Raw genomic sequence first — 17,653 nt, forward strand, 5'->3', positions numbered from 1 at the left:
TGGATTCATATCTGGATCTTCTATTCTGTTCCACTGGTCTTCATGTCTGTTTTTATGCCAGTACCATGCTGTTTTTATTGCTATTGCTTTATAATATAGTTTGAAGTCAGGTATTGTGATTCCTCCAGCATTGCTTTTTTTGCTGGGTATTGCCTTGGCTATTCACAGTCTCTTGTGTTTCCAAATGAACTTTAGAGTAGATTTTTCAATCTCTGTGATGAAAGTCATTGGGATTTTGATGGGAATTGCATTAAACATGTAGATTGCTTTTGGTAGTATAGCCATTTTTTGCTATGTTGATTCTACCGATCCATGAGCACGGGAGATCTTTCCATTTTCTGTAACTTCCTCGAACTATTCCTTCAGGAGTTTGTAATTCTCCTTGTAGAGTTCATTCATATCATTTGTTAAATTTATTCCTAAGTATTTGATTTTTTTAAGGCTATTGTGAATGGAATTGTTTCCATATATTCCTTCTCAGTTTGTTCATTGTTGTTGTATAGAAAAGCTAATGATTTTTGTAGGTTGATTTTGTATCCTGCCACCTTACTGTATCTGTTTATGGTGTCTAAGAGTCTTTGGGTAGAGTTTTTTGGGTCTTTAAGGTATAGGATCATATCATTTGCAAACAAGGATATTTTGACAGTTTCTTTACCTATTTGTATTCCTTTTATTTCTTCTTCTTCTTGCCTAATTACTCTGACTAGAAATTCCAGGGCTATGTTGAATAGGAGTGGGGATAGTGGGCACCCTTGTCTCATTCCTGATTTTAGGGGGAATAGTTTCAGTTTTTCACTGTTAAGTATGATTTTGGAAGTAGGTTTGTCATAAATAGCCTTTACAATGTTGAGGTACATTCCTTCTATTCCTAGTTTTCTTAGAGCTTTTATCATGAAGTGGTGTTGGATCTTGTCAAAGGCTTTTCTGTATCTATTGAGATGATCAAATGGTTCTTATATCTACCTATACCAAGAAATAATGGCCAAAATTCTTCCAAGTATCCTAAATTAGATGCATTTACCTATGTATATTTATATAATTTTTTAAATTTGTGTGTCTTTACTGAAAATAGGTTTCTAGACCTCATTCTTCTCTTGTAAATTGTTTCCTGTGGTTGCTGCCAAAAGAACATTTTCAGACATTTCTGACATAAAATTCTTCATATCCTCCTCCTGTCTAAAGCAATGCTGAAGATAAAACCTCATGAGGATTCATATTAAGAATTACATCTTTCTGTAGAAAAGGTATTCCCCATTAGTGCAGGAAATGTCAATATGGCCTCTGTTTACTAAAGAAACTGTTGGAATAAATGCTTCTTACATTCTGTATGCTTATTGTACCGTGAAACAGAGAAGGCAAGTGTTCTCATTATTTGCATATCAATTTTTGCCTATCAGTGAAAAGATATCTTTGAGTTATTTGCATTAATGCACGCACTTTTATGTAACAAAACCAACAAATACCTGTATTCCATGCATGCTCCTAAGTATTTCATAAAGCATAACATTTAACTCTACTAATTTCATACATAACTACGATTCTCCCAATGGCTCTCTTACCTAACTTCAAACCTATATCCTAATTTGAACAGTCATCTTTACTTTAGTTAGCATCTTTCTAAGCTTATAATCATGATGAAAACCAGTGATATTCATTATAAAGCAGAATTGTACGGAAGCATTTATAGCAGTCCTAGGACCTAAAACCAATGCATAAAAATACAAGCTCAAAATAACGAATTGCTGCATCCTGTATTGTGTAACAAAACCAAATTTTTATAAGTATAGTTCCATGTGTGTAGAAACAGAGGAGATGTGAGGAAAATATGCATGTATACTATTGAACTTTGTGACATAGTGCTCACCTGGGCACCATCTACCTCTGCCAAGCTGGCCAGAAAAAGCAACATGAAATTCAGGATTTGAATCTTATTTACTTCTCAATAAACCTCAAATTGTGCCTAAACCATAGCAGAATTTTAAAATAAGTATTTGTTAATTGAATGAATGGATAAATGGACTAAATGAATGGGTGAATGAGCCAGGTGACAAGTCAATTCATTAAAACAAAACAATTCTTAAAAGAGCTGAGGTCAAAAATCAACAAATCTGCCTCACTATTGTGAAAATCATAGCATTGGCTGGGTAACCAAATGAGAACTGAGAACACAGAGAATCTAGGAAAAGTAGTACAAAACTAAATGAAATTGAAATAGACTATTTTTAGTATTTAAAACTAATTTCTACCTAATCCTGATAAAATAATTTCTCCCCTTCTTCAGTCTGTTAAACATGAAGTAATAAAATTCACCAATTTTAAAAGTTGATCCTGCTTTTTTGTATATATTTAAGGAAGATGCATAACACTTCTAAGATTTGTTCCCATCATCTATAAAAACGTAAAATGGAACTAAGCAGTTTATTGGAACTGTGTTGTAAGAATGGTTTAATATATAAACATATAGTATATTAAGCCCTAATTAGGGCTCAAAAATATCAGGATATACAGAGAGAGAGAGAGAGAGAGAGAGAGAGAGAGTCTTATAGGACAGAGACCACTAATTATAAATTGTAATAAGTTTGGAGATGGAACTTTAATGTAAATATCTGGATTGTGAGTCTGATCCACTGTTTGGGTCAGATCTCAGACACCAAGTCAGTACACTCCCTGTGGATAAAAGTTTAGGTAACACACGACACTACACTACAGAATATTTCCAACCACGAACTGCTGCTACTTAAAATAACAGTTCACGCTTACCTAGTCTTTTTATTTACACATGTTAAAGTATTTTATTTTTTTTCTTTCTCCTTTTATTTTATCATTTTTATGTTTACTTATATGTGTATACATTGTGGCACCTTCCCCTTCTCTCCTCCCTCCCCAGCTTCTTGTTCTCCAATTCTGTTGAAGAGAAAACAGGAGATACTAAGAAAGACATACCATTTTTGTTAGTTTGAGATAAAGACAGCTATACAGAGAGATTCCTAGCATTGCTTCCATGCACTTGTGTATTGCAATCCATATTGGTTTGTCTCTAGCAGAACTCTTCACTGCTTCCTGGTTCCCTTCCCATATTGGTCTCTGCCAGTTTAAGATTACTATATATTTGCTCCTGTACAGGGAGCACATCAACCACAACCAAGTTTTAGGTTTCATTTCCTTTCCCTATTTCTCCCATGCATATTCTCCCTTTTGTGTGTGACCCATGTCCAATAATATAACTGTATTTGTTTTAGGTCAATAATCCATATATGAGGGAGAACATGTGATTTTTGGCCTTTTGAGCCTGACTAATTTCACTTAACATGATGTTCTGTAGTACCGTTCATTTACTTGCGCATGACAAAATTTCATTCTTCTTTGTGGCTGAGTAAAATTCCATTGTGTGTAAATACTACATTTTCTTAATCCATTTGTCAGTTGTGGGGCATCTTGGATGTTTCCATAGCTTGGCTGTTGTAAATAGTGCTGCAAAAAACATGAGGTGCAGGTGCTTTTGTAATAGCTTGAGTTGCGTTCCTTTGGGTATATCCTTAGGAGTGGTATGGCAGATCTATGTTTAGTTTTTTAAAGAGCTTCCATATTGTTTTCCAGAGTGGTTGTATTAGCTTACATTCCCACCAGCAGTGTATGAGGGTTTCTTTTTCCCCACATCCTCGCCAACTAGTCTTGATGTGACCATTTGATCTTGGGGACGAAATGGACCCAGTGTAGACAGGAAAGAAAGCAACCAAAAGTGATGTTTACCAGTGTAGTTGTGGTTGACCACTGTCACTTTAACTTAATTATTTGTGTTATTCTGGCAAATGTGAACACAGGAAACAACACTAATTTCATAACCATGACAGGAAAGGAAGGAAGAGGCAAAAAATCAAGCACAAAGAAGAATAGAATGAGGACCATAAAGCTTCAGGACTATATAGATACTAGTATCCATTTGACCTGAGATCCTTTTTACCTGAGATTTTCTTCTGATAGGGTGCTAAGAGATATCATCATTTGTGGATGGGCATGAAAACACAAAAGAAATGGCCCTTGGACTTGGGATATGAATCAAGTGGTAGAGCATCTGCCTGGAAAGCACAAGGCACTGAGATCAAATCACAGTACTGCCAAAAGCAATGATCTTTACACTATCTTGATGGAAATATTAAAGAATGCCATGCAGGACTGGAGGTATGGCTCAAGAGGTAGAGCACCTGCCTGGCAAGTGCAAAGCCAGGAGTTCAAACTCTAATGCCACAAAAAGAGTAGGGGAGGAAAAAGAAAAAGAATACTGTGCATGAATTGGGAGAGAATAATACAAATTGGGGGAGGGGGTGAATGCAAGTATGATATATTTGATACATTGTAAGAACTTCTGTAAATGAACCCTACTCAGCACAATTTTAAAAAAAGAATACTATGTAAAAATTGATCATGGTGCCTGTCATTGTTTCTGACATTAGAAAAGAACATAAGTTTTGGTAGGAAAGATTTCAATAATGCCATGAAGAAATTTTTGTGGTTAATATTTATATAAATATGACTAGAAAAAACATTGCACTCCTAGAGAAAGAAATTCTTGACCTTCTGAGTTTCTATTGAATCTTTAGCACCAGTGAATAGAAAGATTTAAGAGGCATAAAAACAGTTCACATTAGATGAACAGAAAGACGACAAATGGCAAAGTATTATTGAAATGAGGGATTAATAAAACCTCCTTGGTTTACATATATGTATTAAAGGATCAAACCATTCTTAGCAATCAATAACAAGGCCCTGTCATTAAATGTCAATTTTAGAATGAATACAGTCTTAAGACCTTATTTTACAAATAGAAATTAAGTTGTTTGTATTTTTAAATACTTTACATTATCTCATTTATTATTTTATTTCTAATTGATAGATAACAATTGCCTATATAATGAATACAATGCAATATGCTAATGTGTATACATTCTGGAATGATTAAACCAAAAGTGTTTTTGTTAATTTTTTATTATTAGCATATTGTTTTACAGTGGGGACATTGCAACATTTACACAAATGCTTATTTAAATGATTAAACAAACATCTTTTCTAAAAACATATTAATAGTAAAAGGGAGCTGCATTATGAAAATTTCAGATATGTACAGTGTACTGCAAATACGTTCAACCTCTATTATATTCCCTTAGTCTCTCTTCCTCCCCATTTTCAAACAATGTTTGTTTTTTTATTATATTATCTTCATACACATACCTGTAATATTCTTTGAACCTCTTCACCTTCTGGTACCATGTCTTCTCCCTTTCTTCCCTCTCACTGATTTCAACCCCCCATAATCCTCTTTATGTCCTATTTTCATTGTAATTGTTGTCATTTTGGAACTAGATTCCAAAAAAATTATGATCTCCAGTTCCATGCATTTTCCTACAAAGGACAAAACTTTGTTCTTCATAGCTGAATAACATTCCACTGTATCAATCACATTTTCTTTATCCATTAATCTGTGTTGTACACTTAGGTTGATTCTACAGCTTGGCTGTTGTATATAGTGATGCCATGAACATGGATATACAGATGTCTCCTTGTCTCTCATTGATTTACACTCCTCAGGATATATGCCTAAGAGTAGTATGACCAGATCATAAAGCAGGGTTATTTTTAGCTTCTTGATGAACCTCTATACTGATTTCTACAGTGTTTGCACTAGTTTACCTTCCACCAAGAGTGCATGAGGGTTCTTTTTCCCTACATCTTTACAAGCATTTGTTGACCCAATGTGTTTTAAATAAGAAAATGTTATTGTATCTAGGGTAATAAGAAACATAGTTAGCATGAAGCAGAAATGATATACAACAAAGTTAAAAAAATAGAGAAATCAAGCAAGAATAGATCAGTGATTATTTCTTTATACATAGTATTTCCTCACTATGTCTTTAAATAGGTACAATTTAATGTTAAAGTATAATGTCCAAGTAGAAGTACATAGGTCCTTATTTAAAATCCTTTAGTAGAAGTCTAAGTCTCAGGTATTTTAGATAGCAAATTAAATCATATCTTCAAATACTAACTTGGAAGCAGGACTGCCATCATTGTTCTAAAGCACCAAAAATAAAATGCTAACCTGCTAAGGGAAACAAAAGCACTTAATATAGCTTTATCCCTGAATCTGAACATCATGCATAATATCAAGAATGAATCACAAAGCCAGGCACTGGTGGCTCACACCTGTAATCCTAGCTTCTTAGGAGGCTGAGATCAGGGGAATGGCAGTTTGAAGCCAACCCAGACAAAAAGTTAACAAGACCCTTATCTCAACTACTAACTGGCTGCTGTAGTGTGTCTGTCATCCCAGCTATGCAGGAGAATTGCAGTTCCAGGCCAGTCCATGAAAAAAAAAAAAAAAAACCTTCATGAGCTCCCCCTCATCTGAATTTAAAAAAGCAGGACATCATGGTGGCACATGCCTATTATCCTAGTTACTGCATGTATCTAAAAATAAGAGGATCCGGGTCCAGGCTGACCTGGGCAAAAAGCAAGACTCTATCTCCAAAATAACCAGAACAAAAAGGGCTGGAGGCATAGGTCAAATGGTAAAGTACCTACCTGACAAGTACAAAGCCCTGAGTTCAAATCCAATACTGGAAAGAAAGAAAAAAAGAAGGAAGAGGAAGGGAGGGAGGAAAGATGGGAGGGAAAAAAGATAAAATATTAATGGTATAAGCTACGTGGTGGGTATCCATGTGTTTGTTACAAAATTGGTCCATAGTTCCTGTTGCAGAATTTTCACAATGTAAAGAGGAGACCTGAGTAACTTTATTTCTGTGGTTCATCAGCTTTTCAGTCTCTCTTTCCTATGGTAATGTTGGTATATACATCAGGGATATTTGTGTAAAATATTTACAAGTTACATATGATATCTGTGAGAGTTTATACCAATAATTCAATTATATATTTGAGCAATGTGCAATCAGAGTAATCTGTAAAACATCATTATATGCCTCAGATAAAATCATTCATCAGTATTTTACAAGACATATTATAGTACACATGCTGTAGTGTTAGAAATAATTACATAACTATAAAAGATACAATTTTAGAGCCTACTAGATATTGCTATTGAAGATGATAATGACTAGTATCATATTAAATAAACATAAACACATATAAACTCAGCTCATTTAGTTTTCATGGAAATCAGCCTCTTTTTCTTCTGGATGTTTTATGGAATTCTTTTTTTTTTTTTTAATTTTGGTGTGACTAGGGTTGAACTCAGGGATTTGGATTTACAAAGCAGGTGCGCTATCACTTGAGCCACACCTCCAGTCCATTTTCCTCTAGTTATTTTGGAGATGAGGTCTTGCAAATTATTTGCCCTTATTGGTCTCTAACAGCAATCCTCCAGATCTCAGCCTCCCACTTAGCTAGGATTATAGGCGTGAGCCACCAGTGCCTAGCTACAGAGAATTCTTGAACATTTCATCTTATTTTATTATAGATAACTTTCTCTGCCAAAGTTACTGTTTTTTACCAAGCCTCAAAAGAATTTATTGCTTATATTTAATCACAATCCTCAAATTTTATAATAGTAAAAATGTATAAAACTTGGGGAGAATTGTTTTATTGTTATAAATGGTAGTTGTAATAATTTACTTTTCTTATGATTTTATAGCTTATAAACACAAAGTGGTCATCTGCTCTTCTTACAGATTTAGAAAAGACATTACAGGCTACTGGGTATTGACAACTCTGGAATAAAATTAATTATCTACTACAAGACAAATTATCCTTTGCTATATGGACTTTTTGACAATAATGCTCCTATAGCAGTTGGGAAATGGATAATAGTGTTTTTCTATCCACAAGAGTGATTTCATCACCATAAATGCTCTGTATTGATAAACTTACATACATATATTGCTATTGTAAGAAAACTCTTCTTTAAAAATCTCCATGAAGATACATGTTAGGTTGGAGGATAAACTACAGAAAGATACTACTGGTTTGCTTTTTTGATTAGAAAGACCATATGGGAAGGGACCTATTTAGAAAAGTGTAGAACCCCAGGCATGGACTTGGCACTGAGTCTAAACATAGTAATGTTTCTGTCATAATCACATTGTTTCTGCTAGAGTAAAATAGATACACTGATAAAATATGATTCTTAGTCTTTGTTTATAATTTTACACTGTCTTGTGGAATAAACAGAGAAGGCTGGTTGCTATAATATTGGTATGTATTGAAACCATATAGGGTAAGAGAACTAAGTGCAGAGGAATCTCAGATTGCTGTCCTTATTGTTTCAGCAATTCTAAAACTTTTGGAATGGCTTAAATAAAATCAATACTTTAATGAATGTTTCTTTCTGATTTTCTAAAAATACTAACAGAAAACACAATAAAAAGAACTGAAAATTAGCAATGGAGATTTTAAACCAAAGTCGTTTTGTATCACAATCTGAATTGCAACTATGTCTCTAATTAGTTGTCTCAAGGGAAGTGAATTGTATAATAAGTTGGACATTTGTTTTGTAATCAAGCATAAAACTAATTTTCTAAGTTTATGAAAGCACTCTGTTCTTTGTGTGGTCACAGAATTCACTTTTCTTATAGTATAATATCCACGTGTCTTTCCTTAACAATTATTTTTAACATTTTCTAGACTGTACACATGTACACACACACACACACACAATGAAAAATGGGCAGCTACAAGAATACAACCTCACAGAGCACAGGCTCTTTAGTATCCAACAGTCTAATCTTACCCCATTGAGCCTATCTCATTGCTTCATTTAGAAATGATTTGTTGCAACAGCTTCAAAAATGCATGTTAATAAGTATAGTCTACAAAACATCATCACACTGTTAATTCATTAAAATCATGTAAAATCAAACTACATCTGCACACCAAAATTATGGAATACTTTATGGAATGATATTTGTATGACTTTATTTTTATTAAACCACGGATGTAAATTTGGAACATTTTCTTTATAAAATAAAAAAGTAGCCAAGACATGGGGTGAGAAAATTTTAATTTTCATGTCTCTTGTGACTTCATAGGATATATATGGTGATTCTTACAAATGTATGGCTGTTTAGTTTCACACTTTTCTATTAAATAAGTGCCTCTTGATTTGTAAGATAGGCAGCCTTGTTTCTTCTGAAGTTCAAAAAAAGAAACTCTAAAACCAAAAAAAAATCATACTTATGAGATTTTATCACTCAAACCCCAGAGAATATAGAAATTTCATTTTATATATGTGAACTCATAAAATGTAACATATATAATTAATATAATGCAATATAACATCTATCACTTCCTTACAGATAAGTGTTAGTAAACTGAAAGTATTAGGCTATAGAATTTTAAACAGCAATTAATATTTCAACTAAAGAATCTAAGAAAGCCTGTCATTTATCATTGGCTGTAAAAGTGGAGAGATAAATAAAAACAGAAAACAAGCAGGACTGGTGGAGTGGCTCAAGTGGTAGAGCACCTGCCTAACAAGCGTGGGGCTGTAAGTTCAAACCCCAGTGCTGCCAAAAATAAATAAATACATATAAAAGCCCTGTGAGTAGGGCTGGGAAAACAGCTCAATGGTAGGCCACCTACCTAGTGTATGTGACGCCTCCAAGAACATCAAACAAACCACAAAACACAAACAAACAAAAACCTATAAACTAATAAAAGTAAAGAAGAAAAAGAGACTAACAGAAACCTCTGAAATCCAGAGGATCAATAAGGAAGGTTTGAAAACTTATATTCAAAAAAACTGGAAAATTTTAAAGAAATGGATAATGTTCTAAATGTATAAAACCCACCAAAATTAAACCAAGATGATATAAACTATGTAAACAGATCTATAATGATCAATCAGATTGAAGTAGTAATAAACAATCTCCTAAAAAAAGAAATCCCAGGGGAAGCAAGATTGCCAAATTCTACCAAACTTTTAAGGAAGAACTAACACTAATGCTCCTCAAATTCTTCCATAGAATAGAAAGGGAAAGAACAGTCCCCAACTCATTTTAGGAAGCCAGTATTACCCTGACACCAAAACTGGAAAAGGACATGAGAAATGAAAAATTGTACACCAATTTCCTCAGTTAATATAAATTCAAACTTCTCAACAAAATTCTCACAAAGTCAATTCAACAACACATTAAAATGAGCAAGTGGGTTTCATTTCAGGTATGCAAGAATGGTTCCACATATGGAAATTTAAAATGTAAAACAGTACATGAACAGAATAAAGGAAAGATTTACATAATCATCTAGATAGATTCAAGAAATGCCTTTGAAAAATTTTTATATCTTTTCATTATAAAGGCCCTGAGAAGTGAGCATAATAAAGATATTTGATGAACATGTAGTCAACATAAAATTAAATGTCAAAAAATTAAAAGTCAGAAAAGAGAGAAGTGTGTCATTGCTCTCCAATCTCATTCAATTTGGTGCTTGAATTCTTAGCTTGCGCAATAAGCAAAGGGAAAGAAAGAAAAGGGATGCGACTATGAAAGGAAAGTCAAATTATACCTATTTGCAGATGATATGATCCTATACTTCAAAGACCCAAAACACTCCACCAAAAGAAACCCTTTTAGATCTGATAAGTACTTTAGGCAAGATACAAAATCAACCTGTAAAAATAAGTAGCTTTCCTTTATAGAAATAGCAAAAAGTCTGAGAAGAAAATCAGGAAACAATCCCACTCACAATAGCCTCAAAAATTAACTAGGAATAAACAAACTTTTGGAGGCAAAAGACCCCTACAATGAAAATCATAAAACACTGAAGAAAGAAATTGAAGAAGATACTAGAAGATGGAAAGACCTTCTGTGTTCATGGACTGGCAGAATTTGTATTGTGAAAATGGCCACACTACCAAAAGCACTCTACAGATTCAATGCCATCCTCATCAAAATTCCAGTTGTCATTTTTTTCAGAAATAGAAAAATCAATACTGAAGTTCATTTGGAAGCAGAAAAGACCCTAGAGAGCCAAAGCAATTCTGAACAAGAACAGTAATGCGGCAGGTATCATAATACTTAACTTCAAGTTAACTACAGAGTCCTGGTAATGTAATCTTTATTCATGTTACTTTGGCAAACGTAGTAATTAAACTAAGAACATAATGTCAGGTAGATACTTACATATCAGAGGGCAGAGCCAAATCATTTTCCCAAAGCCACTGCTTGCCAGTATTGTTATTGTAGATTCCAATCCAAAAGAAAGTTTTCAAAGAGAAGAAATTCTGGTAGTAAGGAAACACATAAAGCTCTCATTAGCTTCTCACCAGCTGCACAGAAATACTTTTAAACTTTCACCCTCATATGCATACTTATTTCATTCCTCCAGTTCACACAACCACTTATGCAATCATTGGTATAAGACTATTGTAGGTGCCAATGAAAAAGACAAATTTCTTGCTCTCATGGGAGATTTAGAAATAAATAAATGAGTAAATAAATAAATGCTAGTAAAAAAAACAGCGCTGGTTTGGGGCAAATGCGAGTTATATTTTTTAAAGTTAAACCCCTTATGATGTCCTTAGAGGGTAATTTTACCCCCAGTGTCTCCTCTCAGGTGCCTAATAAAGACAATCTCCTTGATTAGGAGAGCTCACACAGTGGGCACTTTAATTTTTGTTGTTGTTTTGTTTTGGTGGAACTGGTGTTTGAAATCACAGCTGTGTGCTTGTAAAGCAGGTGCTCTACTACTTGAGCCACAACTCCAGCTCATTTTGCTCTGGTTATTTTGGAGATGGGGTCTTGTGAACTATTTTCCCAAGCTGGCCTCAAACTGTGAGTCTCCTTACTTCAGCCTCCCAAGCAGCTATGATTACAGGTGTGAGCTACTGGCACTAGGCTTTAATTTGATGTTGATGCACATAGTTGGAGTTAGGAAAAACTCCCCCATTTTCTCACGTAGTCTACATTCTGATGCACTGATCACATAATGATACCAGCTTTTGGATCACGAAGCCTATACCAGCTTGGTTCTGGGCTACACAAGGTGATTTTATCTCTGACTGAGATATTCCTAGGCATAACTATTTCTATCTGAATTCATTATTTATGCATTCTGTCATGAAGAGAATATCAAATATTACTGTAAAACACTTCCCTCTCTTTACACAATATATAACCTATTTTCTCTTTTGCACGTGAAAACTGAAACAGAAATATAATCTATTTTTATCCTTCAGCCATTAGTCTAGTACAGAACTTAGGCAAAGGTAAATGATGTCTTTGATTAATCCAGTTAATCAACTATATGTACTCACATATCACTATGGCAGTCAGTTGGTAACAGCTTACCATCTCCTCTCTGTTTATCTTTAGAAGACTAGAATCTAGAGATGAGCAGGTATGTTGACTCTCCCTCCACGTTAACTCTTCCTTGGAGAAGTAATAACAACTGCATCTGAACCAGACCCAGTTCTTTGGACAAGGTTGATAATGAGGTCCTAGAAAAAGATTTCTGTATCATTGCAATGAAGAGGCTCACAAATTCTAATTTTATTTATTATTTGTTAAAAATACACCTTGCATATAGAAGTACATTTTATAACATTACTGTAATACAATATAAAGACAACAAAAAATATGAATTGGAAATGCAAACATTTGTTTTCACATTTCTCTGAGCTTGGTGCTAGCTTAGTACATTATAGGACATGAGTCTTCTAAGTTCTATTCATCTAAGTAGCAAAATGATTTTCTTACTTTGATGTTGTTATAGCATTCAGATGCTGGAACACAGCCACCTTACATCACCCTTAGATTAATTTTCTGTTGAAAATTTCCTTTCCAATATAAACTCCTCATTTCCTAAATTTGTTCTTACATTAATTCTATTCCCCTACAAGCCTATGGGATCTTACAAGAATTTCTAAAATGAACTTACAATTAGTTATATACAAACCTCCACCATTATATGAATATAAGTTATTTAATGTCTGGGGCCATATTTTATAACTTCTGTAGCACATACTGAAGTTCCTTGCCTGGAAAGGTTATGTTTATGGAGTTGGTACAAATAATAAATATTAAGTGTACTTTTTCTGATTAAATCGGTGTAAGAAGTCAGGCCATAAAATCATTGCCTACCTTTTTGCTGGATTATAGCAGAGAGTCTTTTTGGAGATGCTATAAAAATGATCAACATCATAATTAGATTTTCCTTTAACTGACACATCAAAATGAAGTAATAAATGGTTATGGTCCATATGAACCAACCAGCAATTATACAAAATAAAACAGAAATAAGGAAAAACTTCCTGTGGTTCTGAGGATTAAACTCAAGGACTCCCATATGTGAAGCAAGTGCTCTACCACCAAGCTACATCCACAGCCAAGGAGGACTTTTAAATAAGTTTCTGTGAAACTCAGCACTGCTAATCACAGTCCAGGACATGAATAATGTCCCAATGGAGGATGAGTTATAAGACAGACTCTATAATTACTCACAATTTGCAGTAAAAATAGCCACAGTGATGGCAGCAGCCATCAGGAGAAAGCAAATGACACCAAGCACAGTAGCAATGAATCTCCAAGGAAAATGTGAGGAATTACCTGAGAAAAAACAGAACCAAAAGCAGAATCAAAATCAGAGGGTTTCATTACAAATAAAGTGAATGTTTATGGAACATTTTTCATCCAACAATGTATTCAAATACTTGTTTAGTCTTGATTCTTATAATAAGCCTGTGAAGTATTTATACTCAATTTTAAAAGTAAATGATATTTTACTAAAAATGCCTGAAAAACAAAATGTGTGTATATATATATATATATATATACACACATTTTATATTATACATTTGTGTATATAGATTTATATATTCATATATATTTAGTAAAGGGCACATGGAAAACTGATATTAAGTACCTGGATGATTTCATGGAAACATTTAAAATCTATAATATCAAACAGTGCTAAGTTACCAATACAAGAAACACAAATAATGGAAAAATAAGCTAAGAACATGAGCAAATGATTCATAATTTATACCAAAAATGATGGTCATAAAAACTGTTTGTTTGGCATCATACAATCATTGACAGAACTGAGTCCATAATTCTGAAACCTGCCTCCAAAGCCTACTCTATTATCCCCCTTCTCTCTAAGGTGGGAAAACCAGCAAAAAACAAAACTGGAAAGGATTCACTTAGGCTCTTCCTATACAAAAAGTAAAAGTGACTACATTCAAAATTAGGGAGTCAAACAAATATAATAATATATTCTTTTTTTTTCCTTCCACACTTTCTCTGTCTTTTCCTTAACTCAATGAACATATATCAAGGTTTACTATGTGTCATGCAAGGATAAAATCCAGGAATGAAGACACAGAAGATTGAGAGACAGTCTCCACTGACTGCTTTCTTTTCATTACATCTGCCTGGTTAACACTTAGATTTGACTGAGTGAATTCTACTGTCTGTCTTTCTGCCAGTGATGAAGGATGTCAAGCAACTTGGTGCTGATTTACTTCTAGACTTTCAAATTCAAGGCTTATCAGTGGCGTTTCATAATTATTTTATTCTTGGTCCCATTTTTTTGCTATTAGCATTCTTTTCCAAATATTCCCCACTCCTTTCCCCTTCTGGGAAATGCTAAAGTCCAAAAAACTAAAACAAAAATTTCTAAAGGGAAGGGGGAGAGTGTCAAAGGCTTGAGTTTTATTTCTTTGACTTTTTCTTGGATTATAATCTCCTTAGGTTTTAAAGTACTTGAATCTCTTGCTGGGTCACTTCACTTTCTTCTTTCTCAATCCCAAATACTCTTCACAGAGAATAACCACCTTTGGAGAACTGAGGATGAGGCAGGTTGGACTCAGCCTGGCCAAATGGGCTTAGTTGAACCAATAAATTAGTTTTGAGAGCAAGCTGTAAAAGTGGCCTCTGACATTTCAAAACTATAACCTGCCAACCTCAAAGCCCTTGTCACTTTTCTAAATTATGAATTCTGGAAAGGACAAGTCAGTAGCAACCATACACAAAGGTCTAGGCACAAGCTATAACCTGCAACTTTACATTACATTAACCAAATTAAACCTTACCTGGAGCTTAATTTTATGTCTGCTGACATCCAGTTTGAATACAATATTTGAAAGAAATATATTCATCTTTTGTTAGTAGGAAGCAGTGATATTGAAGACACCAATGTCTTCTGTATGCTACACTCTGGCCCCAAAATCCATCAGTCCAGTGCATGTTTAATTTTCATACAAGAAAATTCTTAGGACCCCAGAACAGCTGTCCTAATTTCAGTCCTCTGAAGCAGCTGTATCCAGTACTATTTTTCCATACTTTGGCCCCTAAAATTCTGTAGAAAGGGAATTAATTCCCAACTTTTCTCACTACTCAAATTTTATCCTTCCATTCAAATATAAAAGCAACTCTCACTTCAGCAATGAAATGTCTAAAATTAATTTATTATGATATTAACCATTTGACCTCTGTCACACTCTCAATTTAATTGATAGTCCACTTTGTATGTATTCTAACTAGACTCAGAATAAAACTTTATGCTATATCTTGCAGCTCTCTGTTGACCAGCACAGTGGCAATAGATAATTTTAAACATTCCCTACATGTTTATTGAATGCAATATTTACCTTCACCAGGGATATCTTCTGCTGTGTTTTTGTGCTTTTTGTGACATTTGAGGTGTTTCTGTTTCTCCTTGATGAATGGTAATTCATTTGAATTAAATGTATTCATCATGTCATTCCTGGTTGTGTGCTTTTTTTGCGAGCTCTCATTTAGTGTAATAAGAGTTATGAACTCCTCACTCATCTTTGTAAAGGAAAAAATTGTGGGATAAAGAGCACAAATATCATTCTGTAATTTAAGGAAGCATATTATAGTAAAAACAGGTGAAGCAATAATTTTTGAAAATTTGTGTTTGATTATTACTTTCTGGATGCATATTCTCAACACTCTAAAGTATCATAAAAGTGAACATATACCACCAAGAATGTAAATAAAAGGAAATAAAATAACCCTGGAAGAGCTCATAGCTGTTTAACCAATTTTTTTTAATTGCAGTGCTGAGGATTAAATCCAGGGCCTTTTGCATGCAAGGCACATGCTCTACCACAGTCACCTTGAGACAGGTTCTCCCTGTGTAGCCCCAACTTCCTCAAACTCCTGATCTTTCTGCCTTTGCCTCCCAATTTCTCAGGTTAAAGGCACATACTACCATGCCCAGCTTAATCAGTTTTTATAGGACAGTAACTATTGTTTGGGCCTGGGAGTGTGGCTTAAGTTATAGATGCCTAGCAATGACAGGCCCTGAGTTCAAACTCCAATATCAAAAAAGCCAAAAAAGGAATAATTATCTTTAGTAAAGAGTTTAAGGGTTTACAGAGTGACTCAGGAGTAGAACACCTCCCCTCCGAGAATGAAGCCCTAAATTCAACCTCCAACACTGCCAAAAACAAAACTAAATTAATTAATTATATATCTAGAATGAGTTCATCTCCAAAACTTCTACACCTATCCCTCTTGACCATCATTGCAGTTTACATCTTGAAGATGAACATGAAAAATATTTTCTGCATATTCTATTAGAAATCCAAGTGCTATGCTTATTAATACCTGTGCTTCTGAGGAAGCACTGCACCATTTATGATTAAACATGGGGTTAATATTTACATTTCATTATTTTCCTAAGGCACTCCATAATTAATGACTATGGCAAGCATTTCATATGTTTATCTTTTTTGTATTTAAATAAAATCATATCCCATTCATGCATAAAATCTTGACTTGCTAGCCCTTTTCCATACTCTATATATTCTCATTATTATTAAAAAGCAAATAATCAAGACAAACTAAGTATCCAAATATCTAAAACTCAAAGTTTGAAGAAATTTTTGTTGGGTTTGTTAATATTGGCATCAGAGCTGGCAAAACACTGATCAGGACAAAGTCAATTCTTTGTCAGACTTAAAAACACCTAACTCAGCTTTCAAGAGACATTTTATTATGAAAGATTACTAGATATTCAGCAAACATTAGGAGTAAAAGATTCAAATAAAGCAAAACTGTGATATCATGAAGTCAAGGTATATTACAGTTAATGCTTTTTTTTAATTAAAAATGTCTAACAAAAGAGACAGCCTGACATCCCACAAGTTTTCTATTAATCATAGGTTCCAAAAGTTTGGAGACAGAAAATTATTATTGAGCCAGAAAGGGCTAAACATACCTGAAGTAAAGAGGAAATTCCAGAAACTTGTGGTAAAAGTTTAATGTGCAAGAAACAAAGAGTCAGACCTGGTAAATTGAGCAGAATTGGAAATGGTAAACCCTGGAAGAAAAAGTGCTTGATTGATGTGAGAGCAATCTGACCGCCAGGGTTGAAAAAGTGGTTGCTAGGTCATATTTCATAATGTCAACAGAAACTCCTTCATCTATTTTTTTATGTTTTCCTTTAGCACCCACAAAATGGGTGAGAACATTGCTTGGATCTCAGGTAAGGTAACGAATTGCATTTGAAACCATGGTAAATGATGGACGTTGTAAACAACAGGAAAACATTTGTAAGATGAAATCTTTTTTTTTTTTCTTTTTTTTTTTTTTTCATTTTTCTTTTATTATTCATATGTGCATACAAGGCTTGGTTTATTTCTCCCCCCTGCCCCCACCCCCTCCCTTACCACCCA

The 17,653-nt window shown here is 34.0% G+C and overlaps 1 protein-coding gene across 2 annotated transcripts; it reads right to left on the minus strand.

The window, feature by feature from the left end:
* Positions 1 to 4,867: 4,867 nt before the first annotated feature.
* On the minus strand, positions 4,868 to 17,568 carry LOC141424040 (killer cell lectin-like receptor subfamily E member 1). Of its 2 annotated transcripts, XM_074076065.1 has the most exons (7): positions 17,197 to 17,568; positions 15,599 to 15,779; positions 13,449 to 13,553; positions 13,089 to 13,127; positions 12,297 to 12,445; positions 11,130 to 11,230; positions 4,868 to 9,157 (listed from the first exon to the last, which is right to left on the minus strand). In XM_074076065.1, exons 2-7 carry the CDS (start codon positions 15,777 to 15,779, stop codon positions 9,013 to 9,015), a joined length of 720 nt encoding a protein of 239 aa, XP_073932166.1. In that variant the 5' UTR covers positions 17,197 to 17,568; the 3' UTR covers positions 4,868 to 9,012. The 2 variants fall into 2 exon arrangements, with proteins under 2 accessions (XP_073932166.1, XP_073932167.1); XM_074076066.1 differs by lacking the exon at positions 17,197 to 17,568 and having other exon boundaries at positions 15,599 to 17,186.
* Between the last annotated feature and the right edge of the window lie 85 nt (positions 17,569 to 17,653).

This window comes from Castor canadensis, chromosome 6 (genome assembly GCF_047511655.1).
Source record: "Castor canadensis chromosome 6, mCasCan1.hap1v2, whole genome shotgun sequence".
Taxonomy (NCBI): Eukaryota; Metazoa; Chordata; class Mammalia; order Rodentia; family Castoridae; genus Castor; species Castor canadensis.

Excerpts from the sequence above, each read along its gene's own strand:
- LOC141424040 (XM_074076065.1), bottom strand. The coding sequence starts at position 15,779 with ATGAGTGAGGAGTTCATAACTCTTATTACACTAAATGAGAGCTCGCAA. Across the intron at positions 13,554-15,598 it reads AGAAGATATCCCTGGTGAAG|GTAATTCCTCACATTTTCCT; the intron begins GTAAATATTGCA and ends GTTTTTTCTCAG. Across the intron at positions 11,231-12,296 it reads AGATAAACAGAGAGGAGATG|AATTTCTTCTCTTTGAAAAC; the intron begins GTAAGCTGTTAC and ends CCTTACTACCAG.